The sequence below is a fragment of the Malania oleifera genome, chromosome 11 (assembly GCF_029873635.1).
Source record: "Malania oleifera isolate guangnan ecotype guangnan chromosome 11, ASM2987363v1, whole genome shotgun sequence".
Lineage (NCBI taxonomy): Eukaryota > Viridiplantae > Streptophyta > Magnoliopsida > Santalales > Ximeniaceae > Malania > Malania oleifera.
The window spans coordinates 29,319,807-29,340,855 of NC_080427.1; the positions used below are offsets into that span (position 1 = coordinate 29,319,807).

The 21,049-nt window shown below is 37.1% G+C and overlaps 1 protein-coding gene across 12 annotated transcripts in view; it reads right to left on the bottom strand.

Moving 5' to 3' along the window:
- Positions 1-18,774, bottom strand: part of LOC131168029 (uncharacterized) — a 29,792-nt gene extending 11,018 nt beyond the window's left edge. For 4 of the 12 annotated variants that reach the window (XM_058127190.1, XM_058127182.1, XM_058127186.1 and 1 more), the window contains exons 1-3: positions 18,584-18,774; positions 18,256-18,352; positions 11,391-11,525 (exon numbers count right to left, since the gene is read on the bottom strand). In XM_058127190.1, coding sequence (XP_057983173.1) covers positions 11,391-11,520 — 130 coding nt within the window. In that variant the 5' untranslated portion in view covers positions 11,521-11,525; positions 18,256-18,352; positions 18,584-18,774. Of the gene's footprint in view, positions 1-11,390; positions 11,526-18,255; positions 18,353-18,425 lie in introns of all 12 variants that reach the window. The other 8 variants (XM_058127183.1, XM_058127187.1, XM_058127188.1 and 5 more) reach the window with 5 other exon arrangements.
- Between the last annotated feature and the right edge of the window lie 2,275 nt (positions 18,775-21,049).

Here is a 21,049-nt window from a genome sequence, read left to right on the forward strand (position 1 = left end):
AAATTAACTTCCTAGGAAACCTCCACAACATTTTCCAATGGGAGAGGTTTATAAAAACCACATTACCAAGCTCCACGATCCCCACCTCCTGATTTAGGGCTACTAACAACCTCCTAATTAAAAAGGTTATCCACCTCATTCTCCCCAAAACATGACTCAAGACAGTCAAGCATCCCCCTCTCAAGAATCTTTAGCGACACTCTTGGCACTCTAAAAGAGAAGTAAATAGGGACGCTAGTGAGGGAAGCACTAATGGTAGTGGTACGACACCCTAAAGATAAATACATCTTTTTCCACCCCTCCAGTCTCTGACCAACTCTCTCAATCTAAGATTACAAAAAGCCAAGCAATTATTATTTTTTTTTAAAAATACCTTCCAAAAGGAAGACTAAGATTATTAAACCCCTCTAACACATGCCATCCACATTAATGCCCACCACTCCATGCTTGAACAAGTTGATTTTAATTGCCAAATATTTTCAAGAATCTTCAACAAAATAATTGCCTTTCAAAATTTCAGAACGTTGTCCTCGAGAAACAGCAGAGTATCATTGACAAACTTGAGATATGACACCTCCACCTCATTCCCAACAGAGAAACCCCTCATCACCACCACGCGCTGTGCACGATAGAACATCCTGCTCAAGATACCCACCCCTAGGGTAAACAAACAAAAAAAGAGGAGACCATATATGCACTGTGTTATAGGGAATTTGGCTGGAAAGGAATGCTAAAATTTTTTTTCCCTGGGAAGAGCTTATCAATGAGGCTTCTTTGGGACAGGGTCAGGCATTTGGCTTCACTTTGGGCTTGTAGTGCAGGCTGTTTTTTCAGGGCTGTTGCTTTAAGGATGTCAGCCAAAAATGGATGGGTTTATTTAGTTGATGTACTTTTTACCTTTCTCCTGTGTTCATGAGTGAGGACTTATTGGTCTTGCTATTGTATCTGTTTCTTGCTTCTTTTTCTATTAAAAAGAATAACAGCAGGAAGAAAGTAGTGTTAGATGCTTTCCCAAATAAAAGCATCCAGATACTCTCTGCTTACGTTCGGTTCTTATCAATGTTGTCAAGTCACAACCCTAGCTTGAATTGTTGGAATATTTTTGGAATCATAAGATTGGCTCATAAGCTGACAAGATTCAACCATTAGAAAATAACATTCAAATCTCAACCAAAAAAAAAAATTGTCAACCTAGCATTTTAAGAATTGGAGACAATGGAATTAGAGATAGAGATGAGAAACATATAACTGCCCTTTATGATGCCATTTAATTGAACATATATATTTCCATAAATCAAGCATCATTTAAATGGTGAGAAAAGACACATAAGACGGATTCAAAACTTTGTTGCTGCTGCCCATATTGAATCACAAAAATGACAAGTTACCTTCCATCGCATCTAATATATATTAGTCGGGAAAAATTAAAATTTAATTGTAAATTTCTCCTGCTTGTTTCTTCTGGAGGGTTTGGGAAGGGTAAAGCTGCTAAAAGATTGTGGAATTCAGCTGCTTCTTGTGTCTTTTGGGATACATGGTTGGAAAAGAATGCCAGTATTTTATGACAGACGCTCTTAGACTTTACCATTACTTTGTAGTAAAATTGGAGTTCTTGCATCACTATGAACTTTCTCCCCTGGCCACTTCAAGAAGATTTGTTTTACAGATTTTCAAGGGAATTAGCTGGCACTGTTGATTTGATGTTCTTTTTCTAGCTTTTCCTTTCCTTTGAATTTCTTTTGCTCTATAATTCAGGGAAATTTCTTATCCCTCAACCTGTTTCTCTTTTATTCCTCAATAAGATTTCATTTCCTATCAAAAATTTTCAAAATAACTAGAGAAGGATTAAAATTTTAAAAAGTGGGTAATCAGAGAAGAATTAAGATATAAGAGAATGCATAGAGGAAGATAATATAATAAATTAGATATTGGCATCTTATTTGTTAAGTGCCAAATCAATTATGGACCAAGGACATCAATTTATTAAAAAAAAAAATTGATAGAAAGGGAAAAAAAAGTACATTAGAAGAGATGCCAAATACTGTATCCTATCCCAAAACAAAGGCAAAGAAAATTTCTTTCCACTGAAGATATGTGAGTTCTGCTCCGATCAAATCCCCCCGGATAACAGCAAGGAACATACGCCTCCACAAACCAACACACAACACCCACATACCGGGATTTGAATCCTTATCTCATCACGACACTAACACTAGGAGTTCTTTAAAAGAGTCGGAATCTTCCTCTGTACCTTGGCATGTGAGAGGAAGGTTGGACATTTGCTTGAATTGAAAGCAAGTCATTTAATATGGTTTTAGGACAGTGGGAAGATCATTCAAATATCAGAGAGTACAATTGAGGAAATCTCTGCATTGGGGGTGGAAACTAGCAGCCAGTTGCTTCAGTCTGGGCACAAATGTTGGCCTGAAGACGGCCATTATCCATGGTTAAGAAGAACAAGAGACAAATGAGTCCTCACACTGAAACTGAAGTGTAACAGTGCTCGGAGGATGTTGGTTCTGACGGAAGAATAGTAGGAGATTTATACTCTGTCATATTACCAGAAGGATTATAAGGAAAGGGATGGCTAAAAATTTTGCAGGTTTCAGAAGCAATTTTGTGAGCTGTTTGTGCGTTGTGGTGGATTAAAGCTCCAGGTAAGGATTTGTTCAAATCCAAAAAAAAACCCCTACTGACCCAAGGAGGTTGCAGAGGAAAAAGATGGTCCAGGAAATTTGTCCAAATCGTGGATTCAATAAAGGTGGTAGATTCATCTGCTTGACAAATGTTTGGCATAAGTGTCACAGAGACAGAGATAAGGAAGCTGAAATACATGGACTCAATCAGGCATACATGCACGTGAAAGCAAAAGAAGAAAGGAGTTGAAGGCAGATGGGGAGCAAGGGTCTGGCCGAATTCAAATGCAACAGGCCTCTTGTTCAAGAGATCATTTTTGGAGAAGAGAACAATTTATTAGTAATTAAAAAAAAGTACAAGAAATTTGAGGACAAGATGAACACGGAGAACAATGAGCAAAAATCAAAAGACCAAAAAGATTACATAAGAGCTGCTCTCCAATCCCTTTGAATATCAGGCAGCATCAAACCCCCAAAAAGAGCTAAGAAAACCACTCTATCCCATAATGAATCAGGGCTAGATGAGCATCCCCTTAATGTCCTCACACTTGTCTCTAACCAAAGAGTTCAAATGATTGCAAAAACCACCCGATTCCATAAAATTCAAGGAATTCATTAGTGTCGTTCAGAAGAAATCACTGTGCCAATTAGAGACAGAAGCAATCCATCGATCTTTGACAACATGAAGGGGTGTAGCCGACCCTCTGAAAGCTCTCCTACTTTATTCCCTCCACACCTTTCAAGAGATGGCAAGGAGAATGGGGAAAGAGCTTTCCTCCTTCCCTTGCTAGCGTGGATACCTTTCCCATCCCATAGCTCACCATCCACTCCAGTGTTTCACAAGCTGTTTTCAATGCATGCATTATCCACTTCAATGCTTTAAAAGGCATTTTCAATGAGTGCCAACATTTTGGGGCAAAAGACACATCAAGGCGCTTCTAGGAAGGCACAAGTCCTAAAAGGCGCACACTTTTTTTCTTAGACCGGACCCAAGAGGAAAAGGCACACCTTTGATGTCTTACCAAGGAAGACGCATGCATAACAACATGTTTATATATTTTATTATCAAAAATATAGAAGCAAAATAATGGATTAGAGCATGAGGCTTCATTCGTTTGTTCCATAACAGAAAGTGAAGAGGCGAGCTACCAGATTCTCTGACCTCTCTCACCTTGCACCCAATTTTTTAACCTACCTTCTACACTCTTCAGCTGACTCTTGAGTTGATGGTTGCAGGCAGGCAGCTTCTTCGACAGACGCTCTCAACCTTCCTCTCCCTCTGATGAGCAACTAACCATCTGTTGACCATATCTATTCTTAAAAACTCTTTTGTACTCAACAGTCAGATTAGGGAAATAGCCAGATTCCAAAAATTCAAATCCAGGAAGCAATGCAAGAGGATGTGCTCAACTGATTCTGCATATTTCAGACATAAGTCGCACCTATTAACTAAAGGCACACCCCTTTCTTGGAGGTTGTCAATGGTAAGAATCCTTCCAAGAGTTGATTATTTATCTGCACAAGGAGAAGAACGGTCCTGTGAAAAAGAGAAGAGCATAGGTCTTGGTCGAAGACCTTAACTCTAGCTTTATCCTGATTCCCCATGACAAAAGGGGAAGAGAAGAGTTAAGACAGATCTTAAATGTGTCTGGAACTTTGCTAAGAAAATGCTTCAATTGATTTGTAATTGTCAGGGGACTGTCCATTTCGTCAAATTTCGGGGTAAATACTACATTGTCTAGAATTGACAGGTTCTTGTTTTCTATTCAATGGGAGGAGCATTATCCTAAAAAAAAATTTATAAGTAAACTTTATTGAAAAGGCATCAAGGGGATGCCAGCTCATGGTCCAATAAGTCAAGCACACTGAAGGGTGTCCTACAAATCAAAGATTACATCATAATCATTAACAACAGTCCCACTATGCCAGCTATTGACCACAGTAAACCAGTGTTCTCTGCTGTTTTGGATTGATAAGGTTGAATTTTTGAACACTAGCCTATTCCTCTCTCCCCAAATGCACCAGAATATTGCAAGGAGAATGAAGAACATAGCCTTTCTCTTTTACTTTGTTGCCCTTATCCCTTTACAGGCCAAGAGTTCACAGATTTAGCAATAACCCACCTTTGCCCGATCAGAGTCAGCACCATATTCCAAAGATTCCTTGTTCAAGTGCAGTGATGGAGACTCTGATTAACAGATTCTGCATCTGCCATGCAAAGGGGGCATCTGCTGGTGACAGACAGACCCTTTCTTTGCTAGTTATCCATAGTTAAAATCTTACCATGGGTTGCCTCCCATGTGAGGAGGCAACTTTTGTGGGGGTTGCTGTCTTGCAAACCTGAGTCCAAGGGAAATTAAAGTTGTTTGACTCCAAAGGGAAGAGCTTCCTGTAGAAGGATATAACAATGAAGGCCCCCTTCTCATATAAGGCCCAAATAGGAAGATCAGTGCTATTATGGTGTTGGAAGCTGTAAAGAAAGCAGTAGAAGTCCATGAGCTAGTTGAGTTCCCGATTTTCCACATTCTAAGGAAGGGGATGTTCCAAAAGAGCCCCAGAACTGAGATTTGAAGGTGTACTGACACAAGCATCTTTATCACATGCCAAGTTGTAGATGGCTAGAAATAAGACACTAAGAGCTTCTCGATCGCACCACCAGTCATGCCAAATAAATAAATGTTATCCCGACTCCCCACTTGAAATATGACTGATGATGCGAAATCATTCCAGCCTTTCCTGATGAAATTCCACACCCCTACACCATGTGATCCTCTATTAGCCTGGGCAATCCAATCTTTATGTTCAAGCCCATATTTCATAGCATTGACTCCACGCCAAAGGTGGTCTTCCTCAATCATGAATCTCCATAACCGTTTCCATGACAGGGCTTTATTGAAAATGTACACCCAAACCTGCTAAACAAAAGGGTTGAATTCCGCCCCAGAGCTCCCCCAAAGAAACTTCCTTTGAATTCCTTCAAGTCTGTCGACAACTGAAGCCATAAAGGGATGGAGAGACATGAAATAAACAGGGAGGTTTGTCAAGGTGCTTTTAATGAGAGTGAGCCTGCCACCATTTGATAAGAAATTCCTCTTCCATCCAGCCAAATTTTTTTCAAATATTTCAATGATGGGATCCCACACTCCTTCTTTCTTTGTTTGCCGTTGAGAGGTCGCCCAAGGTAGTTAATAGGGAAAGTGCCCATTTTGTAGCCCAGAAGATCTGCAAAGAGAAGCCCATCTACATTTTCTCCAACCGGAATGAGTTCACTTTTACCGAGGTTAACTTTCAAGCCCAAGATCACCTCAAATCCTGCCAAGGTACATCTCAGATTCAGAATGCAAAGAGAGTCATCCTCACAAAAAATGATAGTGTCATCTGCGAAAAGGAAATGTGGGACCTACATGGACCTATCGTCCCTGCTCTAAGGCCTTTGAGAGCAGCCCAGCTTTGGTTGCTTTTATCAACATGAGGCTCAACACCTCCATCACCACGGTATAGTGTTGTGTAAAAACTTCTTCCCAAGATGGTGTTGATCACTATCCCATCTTGCTCGAGGGAAGGGGACCTAAGAAGAGGCCCAATACCTTCTCAATTTGAGAATAAGTGGCTTAAGGAGGAAGGATCTACAGATTTGGTGAAAATTGTAGCCAAACAGCTCGAAAAGTTCATGGCAGGGAAAGAAGAGCTTTGGAGGGTGGTGGTAGAGGATAAATATGAGGTGGATCATAATGGGTGGATGACCAAGGAAGGGATAGAGTTGTTTGGGATAGTACGATGGGAAATATCAAGAAAGGCTGGGGTGCTTCTTTGATTGTGCTTCCTTTAAAATAGAAAATGGGCAGCTAGTTCAAGCCCCCACCAAAAAATAATGGTAATACCACATAATGTCAAGCTGCTATTGAAAATGTAAACAATAAACATATTACAGGTGACTGCATTAGAAAAAAGGTAAACTAAAGCTAAGAGTTTGATATATGTCCTCCTAGGGGCAATCAAACAATTTGATCATGGTATACATTGAAGGTCTGATGGAGTCCACCAAAAGATCACATACAAGCAATGTCATACATCATGATCTCAAAATCAAACCTTGCAATGGGGAGGGGGAGACCACACCTTCTTGTGCAGTTCAAGCCCCCACCAAAAACAATAATAAGACGTACATAGAGACAATTCTCCATCTTCTTAAACTAAGTGATAGAGCATCTGCTGAAAGTATACTCTCCAAGCCCAGTCCCCAACAAAATATGAATGGGCCCAATGTCTATCCCATTGCTCATAGGCTACCCCACACTCGAGGGAATGTGTCCAGCATCCTTCACTACAAGCACCCTCAATAACAAGGAAGAAGAAAAGGCAATTTGTTCCACATGCAACTCTTAACATTGTCATGCTCTATGTCATTTGTATATCAGCATTAGCTATAACTCTTCTAAATTAGTTTGGGTTTAAATAAATAATCCGTTGATAATCCATGTGCCACATGTGATAGCAGTTCACAAAAGGATGCTACAGATTTCAGAATTCTTTGTCTAAGCATGGTCTTAAATTTCCACAAAAATGTCAAAATTTCCGTCAAAATTTCCAATTTCTGCCACCCTCGAAATCGAAATGACAGTCGATTTCCGCCTTGCATAATCTCCATCGAAATCTCAACAAATCATCCAAAATTTATCGAAATATCGAAATTTTAGCGAAACTTGTCGAAATTTGAACTATGCAATGAAATTTCCTCGAAATTCAAAATGAGGAATATAGGAGTGAGATGAAATTTTTCTTTTAATTTATTTTTATCAAAACAAATGATTATTACAAGTGCTTTTGAAATTATATGAAAAAAATAAACGTACAACAACATTTTATTCAACCATTCATTTATAAATTATCATTATTTGTATAATAAATAATATTTAAATGATTTATGAATTTCATTTGTATTAATTGATTCACTAAATATGTTTAATGTACACTATCTTACAAATATGTTTGACGCACATATTATATTACAACTTCTCCACCTTATACACAGCATAGATGTATTTACTTGTAATATATTAGTCCTAAAACTTACATTATTATGTCTATTAATCATTTCTAAAGCTTCATAAAAGAATTCCATGTTTTACTAATGATTTCCATTATTCTTTCAAATTGAAATCGAAATTGACATAAAATTGAAATTTCCGTCAAATTTTCCGTACTTTTGAAGCTTCGAAATTTGAGTCAAAATCGAAATCCAAGACCTTGTGTCTAAGAGACTTAGGATTGTTTGGAATCAAATATGATAACTTACTTTTCCGAAAAAGTAATGACTGATCAGTACTAATAATAGGTGCTGAACTGTAGAAGTGCTGAAGGCAGAAAGTAGTTGTCACTTGAGCGTAAAAGTTCTGATTATAAGTACTCATAAAATAAGTGGTGTTTGGATACTCACTTTTTTATAAATATTGTATGATCTTATCATACTTTATATATTATAATACATATTTTAATAACATATAATTATTTTGTCAATAAAAATACTAGTAGTTAAATTTAATTTTTTTAATTTATATAATGTGTCATTATTATTAATTAGAAAACATGATAAATTATTAAAAATATATATATCATTATTAATGTGGGCATTTGTAGCTGAGGCCAAATTGACCAAGGCAGGGAGGGGCTACAAGGGGCGCCCAGGAGGAGGTGACAATGCAGCCATGTCACCGTCTGACATTAGAGGAGGCAGAGTGTGAGAAATGTAGATTGGCTGGTGCGAGGAGTGCGAATTTGCTGAACACGGAACTATGCAATTTCATCCGAGAGAGAGAGAGGAGAGACGGCTGGTGTTACAAAAGTGTTTAGGTGGGAGGAAGGAAGAGAAGGGGAAGAGAAAGGAGAGGTAAAACTATGAACCAACCCAGCAAGTGAGTACAGTGATAAGTTTGTCACCACGTAGCAGCTACTTATAAGTGCCCAAAAGCAATATCTCATAACTTCTCAAAAATACTTATTTTCCCGAGAAAGTGGCTTTGAAAAACTACTTGTTGTAATAAGTACTTGTTTTTGTACAAGCCTAACAGTATGTTTTTGCACGAGTAGTACTTTTGAGTGATAAATACAATAAGCACTTGTTTTCAATGTGGTTCCAAACAGGTCTTAACAGATAAATCCAGATAAGAGAGACACCTCATAATTGTTTCAGGCCCAATGTTTTAAAAGGCAAACGCATAAGGCAAGGCGTTTTAACCCTCAAAAGGCGAGGCATAAGCCTTCAGGCGTTGGGGCATAAGCCTTTTGAGAATTTGTTTTTTAAGATAAAAATTTGTTAAATAAATTATATATATTTAAAATAAAGTAAAAATTAAGAAAATCACAAATATAATGTAAAAAAGAAAAACTAGATGTACTTTGCAAAATACTTGTTGGCCATTCAAAAATTGCTAACTTGAATACATAACATAAATCATGACAAGAGATAGCTATACAATTACAAAAATCAAACTAATTTCATGACGTAAGATACAAGTCCAGTTATTTTGGAAAGGTTGAGGTTCAAGAGATTTAGAAACAAACTCATATTATGACATTCCTTTTGTACAAACATGGAGTTAAAATTTTCTAACCAGTTCTAACTTGAGAATCACACACCCAAAATGCGTAAGCCTCAACTAAAAAGGCGCAAAAGGCGTGCTTTTTGTATAAATGCATAAGCCTTAGCATGTAAGGCATTAGCCTTTTTTGAATTTGGAATTTTAGATTGAGCCTCAAGGCGTTTTAAGCATGCCTTGCCTTGAGGCGAGCCTTGATTGAGCCTTTTAAAACACTGGTTTCAGCAATTAATTTGTTTTCTTTTGTCAGGAGATTTCTTTTCTTTTTTTTTTAAATCATGAAGAGAAAAGAGTGACTGAGTGGAAGACAGGAATCCTCTTTATGGCGACAGAAAAGAAGATACAAAGGAAAGAAAGAAAATAAATGTGTGTGTGTGTGTGTATGTGTGTGTGTGTGTGTGAGAGAGAGAGAGAGAGAGAGAGGCCAAATAAACTCAACAAAGCAAGTCAATCCCTCTGCAAACCAAAAGAAAAGCAAAGAAACCAAGGCAGGAATCCTCATACAAAGGAAAAGAAAGAAAAGAAGAGAGAGAGAGAGAGAGAGAGAAGCCAAATAAGCTCAAGTCAATCCCTCTGCAAACCAAAAGAAAAGCAAAGAAACCATCCCAATCCCAAAGCAAAGGTAAGGTCATGGTAATCAACTCATTTTCAAGGGTCTTCACCATTGTATGCATCGTTCATCTATAGTATGGATAGTGTTATTTTTTGGATAAAGAAATAATTATAGCATGAGAGAGAGAGTGAGAGAATGAATAGATACAAAACAGGAGAGTAAGGTATCCTCCACATAAGAGAAAAACAACAGCATAAGAAGGAAAGAAATAAAAAAGATCTAAAAGCAACTGTAAAGAACAATTTCCCTTGCATTGGGCCAGAATACATCACATAAACAACAGGCCAGAAAACTATGATATGCAGAGGCAGTATACCTATCCGTAGCTGACAATGGGCCAGAATATGGACTTAATTTCAACAACATTTACACCATGATAACGTCATGCCAAACTTCACCTACAACATCAAGCCAAACTTCACCTATGGACATCTGCACTAGTCTCAAACAGTATCAATCCTATTATAAGGGAAAACCCATCAAGCTCTTTATGGAGAAGGCTTGAATTTTTTTATATGTACCTCTCTTATCTTGCTTACATGTTATGTCAGTAGATTTAAGTAATGGGTATTTTTACCATTAGCAAATTACTACCTTTTACCTATTTAAATTATACAAACACACAACTGCAACAATCACAGCCATTCACTTGAATACCTACCACACACAGATGCAGATGGTTATGGGTTGACCATCAAAATATTATAAATTCTCGAGTTTTAACTGTCTTATAGTCACTCAAGCATGCAATCAACATAGGCATTAGCATCATAATTTCATTATAGCCATGTCAAATGCACACCATCCAGATGCAGCACTTGACACCTCCTCCCCTCACCCCCCAAAAAATATAATACCTTGTGTTTGAGAACTTCAAATCGGACCTTGGATTTGGACTTGGATTTCTGTGGATTTGGATAAATGTAATACAATGTATTGAGTGATGTATAAATCCACACAAATCCAAATCCAAGGCTTGAAATCAATACTCCCAAATACAACTTCACACAAAAACAGTTTATACCAAATTACAACCGAACCTTGAGGAAATATTTAAGGATTCTCAAGAGTGTGAGTTGGGAATCCTCAAAATCCTCAACACCATGTTTGGTTTGTAATAGGAATCTTATGTGGCAGGCATCTAGGAATCCCATTTGCTCATAAAACGTGGGAATGCATAACCCACCTATTCCTTTGCTGATCTTGGATTCCCATACATCCAAGAACATGATTCCTCAAACCAAATGCATAGTAAGTATATTTTTTCAATAAGTACTATGATGATCAGATATATCACTAGCCATGAAGCAACAAAGCTCAAATTACTTTTTAAAAAATGGAGCAGAATATTGAGCAACCTCTACTACAATGAAGCAATAACAGAATCACATAATGACATATCAGAGATAGTAAAGAATGCATTAGGATATTCAATTTTTGATAAGACTGAGTAGCTTCATAAACCAATACTCTTATCTCTCTCCACCCCTCCTCGTTCAAAAGGGGAAAAAAAAAAGAAAACCAGATCCAACATCAAAGACTAACCATCAGAAGATGACCCACTAACTGGAGAACGTCGCCGATATTTCCTGTTGGCAGCATCATTTGAGGGCTTATGAAATGCTGTTTTTGCATCAGCATTACCAGACGACGGAGACTGCAAGTTTAGATCCATAAAACCTAACAATCCAACATCATTGATGTCAATAAAATCATCATACAGAACTAATGAATTCATGATCCAACATTTGATGTGCGTACAAGAGATAGAGAAAGAGAAGCATAATGCAACAGTCAATAAGAAAAGCCACAGTTTTTTTTTTGGTTTTATAACAAAATATGACTTCATTAGATAAGGAGGAATATGCAGAAAAAAAAAAGGAAAAAAATAGGGAAAAAAAAAGAAGGAAAAAACGACAATCGAACTACCAAATCAAGCCAATCCCGTTGAATATTAGAGAATCTCACTCAAAACCAGCACCAGTACACAGACTAATGATAAAAAATGAAAACTGTCAAATAACAAAGAGATATTCAACGTGTTCCAGCCATAATCCTCACATCGCAGCAAAAACCCGCACATCTCCATAAAGCAATTACATATTATTTACTTTTGCCAAAACCAGAAGAAAAAAAAAAAAAACGCCCTAACAAATCCTCTGCCATAACCAGACAAACCCAGCTTTCCCCCAATAAATCAAAAAGCTTATGCCACATCTTCTAAGCAAAATCACAGTGACAAGCAAATGTTTCTAAACTATCAAAACATAATGAGCACACATCAAGAGAAAATGTCATTGAAGACCTCCTACTTTGCAACATATTGTTGGTGTTAACTGCATTAAGAACAAAAAAAACAAAAAAAAAAACTTAATTTTTTAGGGAACTTTAGCCTCCATACTGTTTTATGATGCGGAAAAGAAGAATTAGCATAAATCAAGGGAAGAATTACAAGAATAAACACCAGAAGAAAAGACCAAGAGTGACTATTTGCTTCAAAGGAAAGATGCAATTTTCCAACAACAACAAAAAATAAGAAAATTCTTCCACCTTAAGAGATCTCCGAAAGTGGAAGTCCCAAAAAGGCATACAACCATCAGAAACCAAGAAAGGAAAGACAAAATAATTATGCCCCAACAATAAAGACCAGGAAAAGAAACAGATAATGCAGTATTAACCACCAAATATCTTCTCTAAAACCGAATATGATATCCATTACCCATACTAAACTTAAAATGAGAAACGAAACCGCCTAAGCCATTTAACCATAAGGGCAGTGTTTTCAGAAACAAACTTTCCAAGACCTAAACCCCTCTAGCTCAGTCCCACACACAAACTCCCAAGTCCCAACCAACCCAAATGATCCCCCTTCTCCCCAACCAGACCAAAGGAAATCTCCCATTCTCTAGCTTACTAGCTGTATCTACTGCAATCTTAAAAGTAGACAAATAATACACAGGGATGCTAACAACATGATAAGCTTATATGAGGGTTATGAAGCACCCTAAGTAAAATAGTGCACCTTTCCACCCATCCAAACTTTTAGACACCCTCTCCACCACTGATCCTAAAAACCCACCAGCCTAGGATTAATACCCAAAGGGGCCCCCAAGTAAGACAAAGGTCAATCCAAAAAACCACAGCCCACTAACAATGCTCCCTTAGATCTAGTGGACTCAATTAATAGCAGAAATACCACTCTTACACAAATTCACTTTTAAGCCCAAAAACCCGCTCAAAGATTTGAAGAAGACAAAACATACAAAAAAATAAGAGCTATGATCACCTAAAAAGAACATGGAACATAGTATCAATTGATACAACAACCACATTTCTAACCCACCTCCAAACCTCTCACAACCCTCTTCTCCACCACCTTATCCACCATTCAACTTAAGATAATCTACCACTAACAAACAAAAATAGAGATAGTAAATCCCCTAGACAAGCACTAAACCAGGATTTGGATTTGCCATCTTCTATGTCTATAATAGTAAACATTTAACAAGCAACCACATATCCAAGAGCGCCGCCTCTTCCCAATCTCCTTCCTAACAAAAATCTTATCAAAGAACAACAAACTAACCCTATCATAAGCTTTTTCAAAGTCTAATATAAAAAGAATCCCACTCTCATTCCTCCTAAGAGCATCCTCCACTACCTCGTTAGCAACCAAAATAGCGTTGCTATCTATTTACATCCACCCCCCACCCCCAAACTCACTTGAGCGTTAAAATAGTATTATCAAGCACACACTCAACCTACTAGCTAGCACTTTAGCAATAATCCTATACATTATAGAAACTAAGCTAATAGGTCTAGAATCAGCAATCTTAGTATAACTATTTTTAGGACCAAAGTATGAAAACAGAATTAATATTCTTACTAAAATTCCAATAAAATTCATCATACACATTCAGCAATTTGGTAAAAAGAGGAGCAATTAATTCTCTATGACTTAATAGTATTGCAAAACAATAAATTTACAATTAGGCATTTGAATAAGAAAAACTGACACAAATGAAAAATAGAAAAGAAATTAACTTAGCAAGACATAGACCACATTTTAAAGAGTTAATAACAGACGAAACTATGTTTGTTTTGTTAAATAAATTGACATGATCCAAAATGCTGACTTATTTGGAAATCATGTTTCTTGATAATGGATGTTTTAATAACTAACATTTTTTTAGATAACAGGCTTTGTTTAAGAACTGAAACAATGTACAATAGGATGAGGAAGATGTGTCCTTGATGATCAGCACCAAAAGACTATAATAGAGCTGCCCACCAATGATCCTATACCTAACAATTTTAAATTAGTTTTAAACTCCATGAAATAAAGAGCAAGACTTCAGAATTCCACAGCATCAAAATTCCCAAGCTCAGATCACAGCTATCAAACTTGAACCAGACCAGCTGCTCCATCTAGTGACCGAGCGAACCAGAACCCTGACAAGTCTGGCTTCAAGAATTGGATTACTTACATAATTGAACAAACAAAACCCTCTTGAATTTTGCCATATTTTAGGGACCAGCTGCTCACCTGTACCTAACCAAGAAAAACCACGTTTTCTGAATTTGAAATTTTTACTTATAAATATATTTTTCAAACAATTACTTTTCTGGGCTTTTTCATCCTATTGATGAAACTATTCCATTCTTCCATGTTTGATGCTCTAATGTTGATCCAGAACCAACACAAGCTGCAAAACATCTCTCTATGGTTCTGCCAGCTCTACAATGGTGTGCCAGCATCAACTGTCATCAGCACCCTCTGCCACCACTGTCATGAAAAATACAAGACTCTCTAATCGGGAGCACCCTGCATATCTCCTCCACCTCTTTCCATCCCCCATGCCCCAGCAAAAGTCTTCTCTTCTTCATGTTATTCTCTAAACATTTGGGGTTGCAATGCTAAACCCTTTTTCGAAGCAGTGCTACACTAAAGACATCGCCATGATAGCTAAATAATTGAACATCTTAGGGTTTTTTTTAACTCTAATATCCAATAATTCATTGGAATATTCATGAATGCATGACGCCCTAAAAGAGAATCAACAAAAGATATCTCTAAAAATTCTATCAAAAAAACTAAAGTACATGTATCTGATATCCACTGGAAAAGGTACAAACGAAAACAAGCATTTCAGCCATGAACCGATGATTTCCCCAACTTCAAAGTTCAAACAATCTATTCTTCCTCTCTCTCCAAATACACCAAATTACACATGGCAGAGCTGTACTCCATTTCAACCCCTCTCTCCCATCTCTCCCCCATTTTTTCCAGCAAAGAAACAAGCCTGAAACCAAAGACATCCTCACTCCTAGCAAAAAACACTTAAAAGGCGGCCACAACAATCACAACTCTCTAGCCAACCTTAAAATGTAGAAAAATATGGTTGCGGCTCCCCTGTCATCCTATGAAAGTAAAAACAAGCATTGATCTTTCCAGAAGGTTATCTGCTGCGAGAAGAGTCTGATGCTGTGCTACACATGAAACAAGAATAAAGATCTACCCATATTGAAAATATTCACTTCCCCACGGCACCCAGTGGTTCCAAAGTAGTACTCCACTTTTTATTATGTGTTTATTGTTCTTCAGCAAATTGCTAAAAAACCTTTAAAAATTTTCAGTTCAAAATAACGAAAGCATATGCCTGAAAAATAGATGAGGTTGAATATGAAACACCTCTAAAACCACAAAAGCACTAATTGCACGGAACATCACATATTTACCTTTTCTCAATTTAGGATCCAAAGAGGGGAAAACTAATCAAGAGGAAAATTTGAAGATGCTCCAAAAGATTTTTTATATGTATAATAAAAGTAGAATTTCATTAATACATTAAGAACATACAGCCAGGAAAATAAGACTTAACATGGTCTAGAAAATCTACATAGAAAACACAAAGAAACACCTGAAAACTAAAAACAAGAGAGAATCAGAGGAAAAACCAATACGAACTAACTATCCAACACATAATGCCAATCACACTGAATATCAGAAAAATTGAAGATGTTCCAGAAGATGAACAAAGGCAGAAAGTAGAAAGTCCAAATAAGACAGCAAAGAGATTTCCCTATTCTCAAGTTTTCTCCTATACTGTTCCTTCTACAGACTCTAAGCCCAAGCGATGCACTGAGGGGCCACTATCCAAGCATTTCTCTTTTTTCTTTTAAAGGCAAAAGAAATATATTAAGAGAGAAAGAGAGTGGACAGATTTACAATCTAGGAGAAGAAACAAGATTCTTGAAGCAGGAAACACAAAAACCAAAAAAAAAAAAAACTAAAAATAAAATTGAAAACAAAAAATAAAACAAAACAAAAGCTAACAACCCCTAATTGAGAACCCCTTTTTAAGCCCTTCTCTTCATAAATGATGGAGCTCCCTTGCTAGACCTCACAGGCCTTTAGTCACTTTCCTTTTAGTACCATCCAAACAAACTTCATTCCCTCAAAGATTACCCAGCCACATTCCCATTATCCCATATCTTCCAGAATTCTTTGAGCACCAACTTCTTTCACACTACTCCTCAACTGAAGTAGGTAATAAACCATCCCCAAATTGATTAGTCACAGCCAAGTCTAGACCCAAACCCCATCCTCAAAGATTGAAACATCCTCTAGACCTTCAAGAGGAGGAGGGGGTACATATGAACCCAAGAGTGTCCCCAATTTTTGTGAAATTCATCCAACAAAAGGCAGCTATCAAGAGCAAACTCACTATCATACTCATCAGCCTTTTCCGAAATATCCCTCCAATTTTTTTTTTTGCCTAAAAACTATTTCCACTTTGTCTAAGTTAGACTTACGAGAATTTTGAGACTCCTCAACATAGAATTTTCCAGCATTATCTATTTTTAAAAATTTTTCACCCTGCACATTTGAGTTCATATAGTTTTAAGAAGCAAGATTTTCATACCTTTCCCTTCCTTCCTTGCTGGTCAGAGTTACACTCCTCCAAATCCATTGCCTTTTCACAACCTTTACCATCCCTGCTTTCCCCAACAATACTCACCACCTCTGGGCACAACCTGTTGCCAAGACTTTTCTTATTATAGCCTCCCTCTTATTCCTACTCCTGCTCCACCTGATCAATCATAACCACTTCATTACAGAATTATTAGTCAACTCCACAAGGTAATTATTGCTAGCAGTATTAATAATTGATTTATCTGCATTGAGACCAATAACACTAGGACAGGTTGTTTAGCCCTGGGTGCCAACGTTCCAACATTCTGATATTGATTTGAAAAAAAAAAAAAGTCTTTCAGAAAAAATCCTACCACACTTGAGAGAAGTCGCCTTAGAACTTACCTAGGACTCTCCAATTGACAAAGACGCGTCTTTGCACCCCCCATCTGTTTTACCTTGGCCCCTTTGGCCAAAGACCACAACAATTCACCAACTGGGCCAACTCAATTGAAAGTTTTGAAACAAACCATTACCTCTTCCAATAGGACCAGGAAACTCTTTCATTACTCAGAGGCCCACTACTCTGAAACCCACCATTCTTAGGCCCAAGACCCTGAAAAGATCCTTTACCCAATAAATCCTGAGTAAATAGCTCAAGGTCCAGTATTCTTTGGCCCAAGCAACACCATCTTCTTCATTGAAGATTCATTGGCAAGAAACAATGTATCTACCGATGTCGACACCTTATCTCTTCAATCGCACTTTGCCGCAGCTTGCAAATTACCTACTAGAGGGAAGACTTCTTTATTTCCACAATGTGTGCACCTCCATCTATGAGCAAAAAAATACAAAATAAGTCCTCTTCCCTTAAGTGCGCTCAATGGATAGTATTTACCTCTTCGGTATTCATGAGACAATTTTCTCCTTAACAAATTCTAAAACCCTTCCATGAAACTTCTCCAACTAACTCCTTAGTCCTTGCAACCCTTCGAGAACAAAAATTGAAAACTTCTAGACTCCCAACTCAATAAATATGCAAACCAGAGTCAGCCTAATGCAACAACAAAATTGAGATGACCGAGTTTCTTCCTCTGAGCACACCAGCTCGTGTGAGACAACGCCCAGGAGTCAAAGACAAACTCTGCAAACCCATTTTATCGCTGCCACAGGAGCCCTCACCCATAAATTTCTTTTCTTGTTCTTCTTTATCAATACCACAACACCACCTACCCGCGTCCTCACTAGTCACAACTCGCACATGAAGGATTTCCCTTCTATTTGTACAAATCTAGAGATTCACCGTCATTGCTGACAATCAGTATCATGGTATATTAGATGAATAGAGAGGATAACATCGTGAGGAGATCAGAAGCATTCCTTTGACTTCAAGAAGCCATTAAGCAAACTCTAAATTCAATTGCCAGAATCAATACGCATCTAATTGAACTCCAAAGAGTAAATTGCAAATGTAATATTAAAAAAATCATTTACCGGAAACAAACAAAACGGAAGTCCGTAACACCCACTTCAAACGAGGATTGGAAAATAAGCTGTGATGCGAGAATTAAGTTCAAAAATATGACGACGCCTGAAAAATAAATCAAAATCAGGATGCATGAGTCAAAAAATACTAGGCTAATTCACAAGTTCGAAACCCTAACAGTCCAGAAATGTTAGTCGCCGAGGAAAAGGGCCAGACATGCTCTACGGAACCATGGGAGATGGATGCAAAAGTCCGGAAACCATTCTTGGCGAACTAGTAAAAAACGTGATGGATTGATTGATTAAAAAATCGATCGCTCAAGTGTCGAAGATCTACCGAGGTCGAGAGTGGGTGAAGAGCGGGCACAGAGAGGACGCAAGCAGCGATGGCTTTGGGTCTTATGGCATTGTTAGGGCAAATGGACAAACATTTTTGCGGGGTTCATCGATTGGAGCAACGAACGGTTCCTCGGCTGTGGGCTTGGCATCAATTTTAGATTTAGATTTGAATTTGCATTCATTTAACTCGCTTGTGCACTCAACGAGGGGGGGTTAAGTTAGGAAGCTTCAGCGTAAAATTTGTCAAATCACTATGATATGAATCATTACCAAATATTTGATGGGACATCTCATACGAGCGACGCATTGCACTTGAACCACCCGAGTGTAACGAAAGTGGACGAGAGTGGGTTAAGTCGTCGCCCCGAAGCGATGCACCGTGTTGACGCCCGAGTACGGAGTCAAATTTGTGAAGGTTCCTGCATCATTCTGGACGTGAGTAGGTAAAGACGTTAAATTTAGGAAACTAAGATTAGATTAGTAACTTGGAATATTGAGACATTTACGGGTAAAAGCATGAAAATTGTGGATACAATTATTAGAAGAATAATTAATATAATTTGCCTTCAAGAAACTAAGTGGGTGGGGAAGAAAACTAGAGAAATCAATAAATCAGAATTTAAACTTTGGTACACTGAAAAAAAAAAAAAACATAAAAATGGAGTAAGCATTATTATAGACAAAAACTTAAAAGATAGTGTTGTAGATGTAATTAGAGTAAGGGATAGAGTTATAAAAATTAAGATGGTATTAGAACCTGCGGGAAAGTTTAAAAATCTAATTTTTAAATGATTGATTCTAAGGGTAAGGCACCTATATATTGAACATCTAAACCCTAGTGCCTCAGACTTTTGAAAGAAGAAGAGAAGAGAACATTTTTTTGAAAGAGAATTGAGAAACTTGAACATATTGCTATACGATTGCCTGCACTCCAGCTCATACTCATCAAGCTTGGGCAAATCAACTCAGAAAAGCAAAGGGACTTCATTTACACATCTTGATTTCTATTTGGTACTAAGGTTTAGTAAATCCATTTATTATTTTCAAGGGTTTCTCATCTCATCATTTATTATTGAATATTATTAGGGAGAGATCGATCTTGAGTATTCATATATATATAGAGAGAGTGTTTTGACAAGATCATTACTTGTGAAAGATTATGTCATTGGTTAAATAGTTATTTTATTTAAGTGTGTATTTAGTTAAAGATTTGATATTTTTGATACTACAAAACCACTTGATTAAATATACTTAGAAGTTGATAACTATATATTTTATTGAGAGATATTTTCTGGAAAACTTTATGTTAGGTTTTGATCTTTGGTAATCACATCATATATATATATATGTATATATATTAATTTGCATATTACAAAGATCGTATTGTGGTTGAAAATTTTGGGAGAAAGCTTATCGAATTAGATCTTTCTAATATTCAAGACAAACTGTTTTAACAATATCATATTCGACATCTGAGCATCTTGTCTTCAAAGTTATTACTCATACAAATATTTTGAGAGAATTGATAAAAGAGAAATTTGGTGAAGCATATTCATTCATTAACGATTGTCGTTACATACATATTGAACTTCAAGTTTCATCATATGATTATGTGTTAGGAATTTCAATTGTACTCACTATCTTTGTTAGAAGCAATATTGAGTGTTTTGCAGATTCGATATTATATTGTAATCAAGGTTCGGGTTGTGAACTAGGTTTGAGGAGAAAGTTGTATCTCTTGTAAGCAGTGGATTAAGAGGAAGTTGTACCTTTTGTAAGCAACGGATGTAAGGAAAGTTCCATCCTAATTTAAGGAGCAGAGATTATAGTGGAATCCTTAAGTGGGTTGCTCAGGGCAAGGACGTAGGCCGGTTTGGCTGAACCTCATAAAATCGTGTTTGCCTTCTCTTTTCCCTTATCTTTTTAATTTCCACAACGCACTTCATTACTTATATTGCATGTATGTATGTTGAATAACCTCACACGAACTTGATAAGTAATTTGTTAAATTTAGAAAGAGGGACTAAGAGGTAAATAGGTTTTAAAGAATTTTAAAATACCCAATTCACCCCCCCCCCTCTTTAGGATCACACCTAAATCAACATTTGGTATCAGAGCGGGTTTACATAGACTTAATAGTTCGTTTGTAAAAATATCACATGGCACACACCGGTGTAACTCCATTCGGTGAGAGACACTCATCTACTAAACCATCAATTTTTTGTGGTGTAAATTACACCTATTGGAAATGTAGGATGAGCATATGCTTGTTAAATGTAGATTGGAAGGTATGAAAAATAGTTATGAAAGGAAATCGTGTTCCCATGAAAGTAATTGATAAGGTAAATGTACCTAAAACTAAAGATGAGTATACTGAAGAGGACTGGAAATTAGTACAAATAAATGCTACTGTGATGAACTTGCTTTTCTGTGCATTAGATGTAAATGAATTTAATAGGGTAAT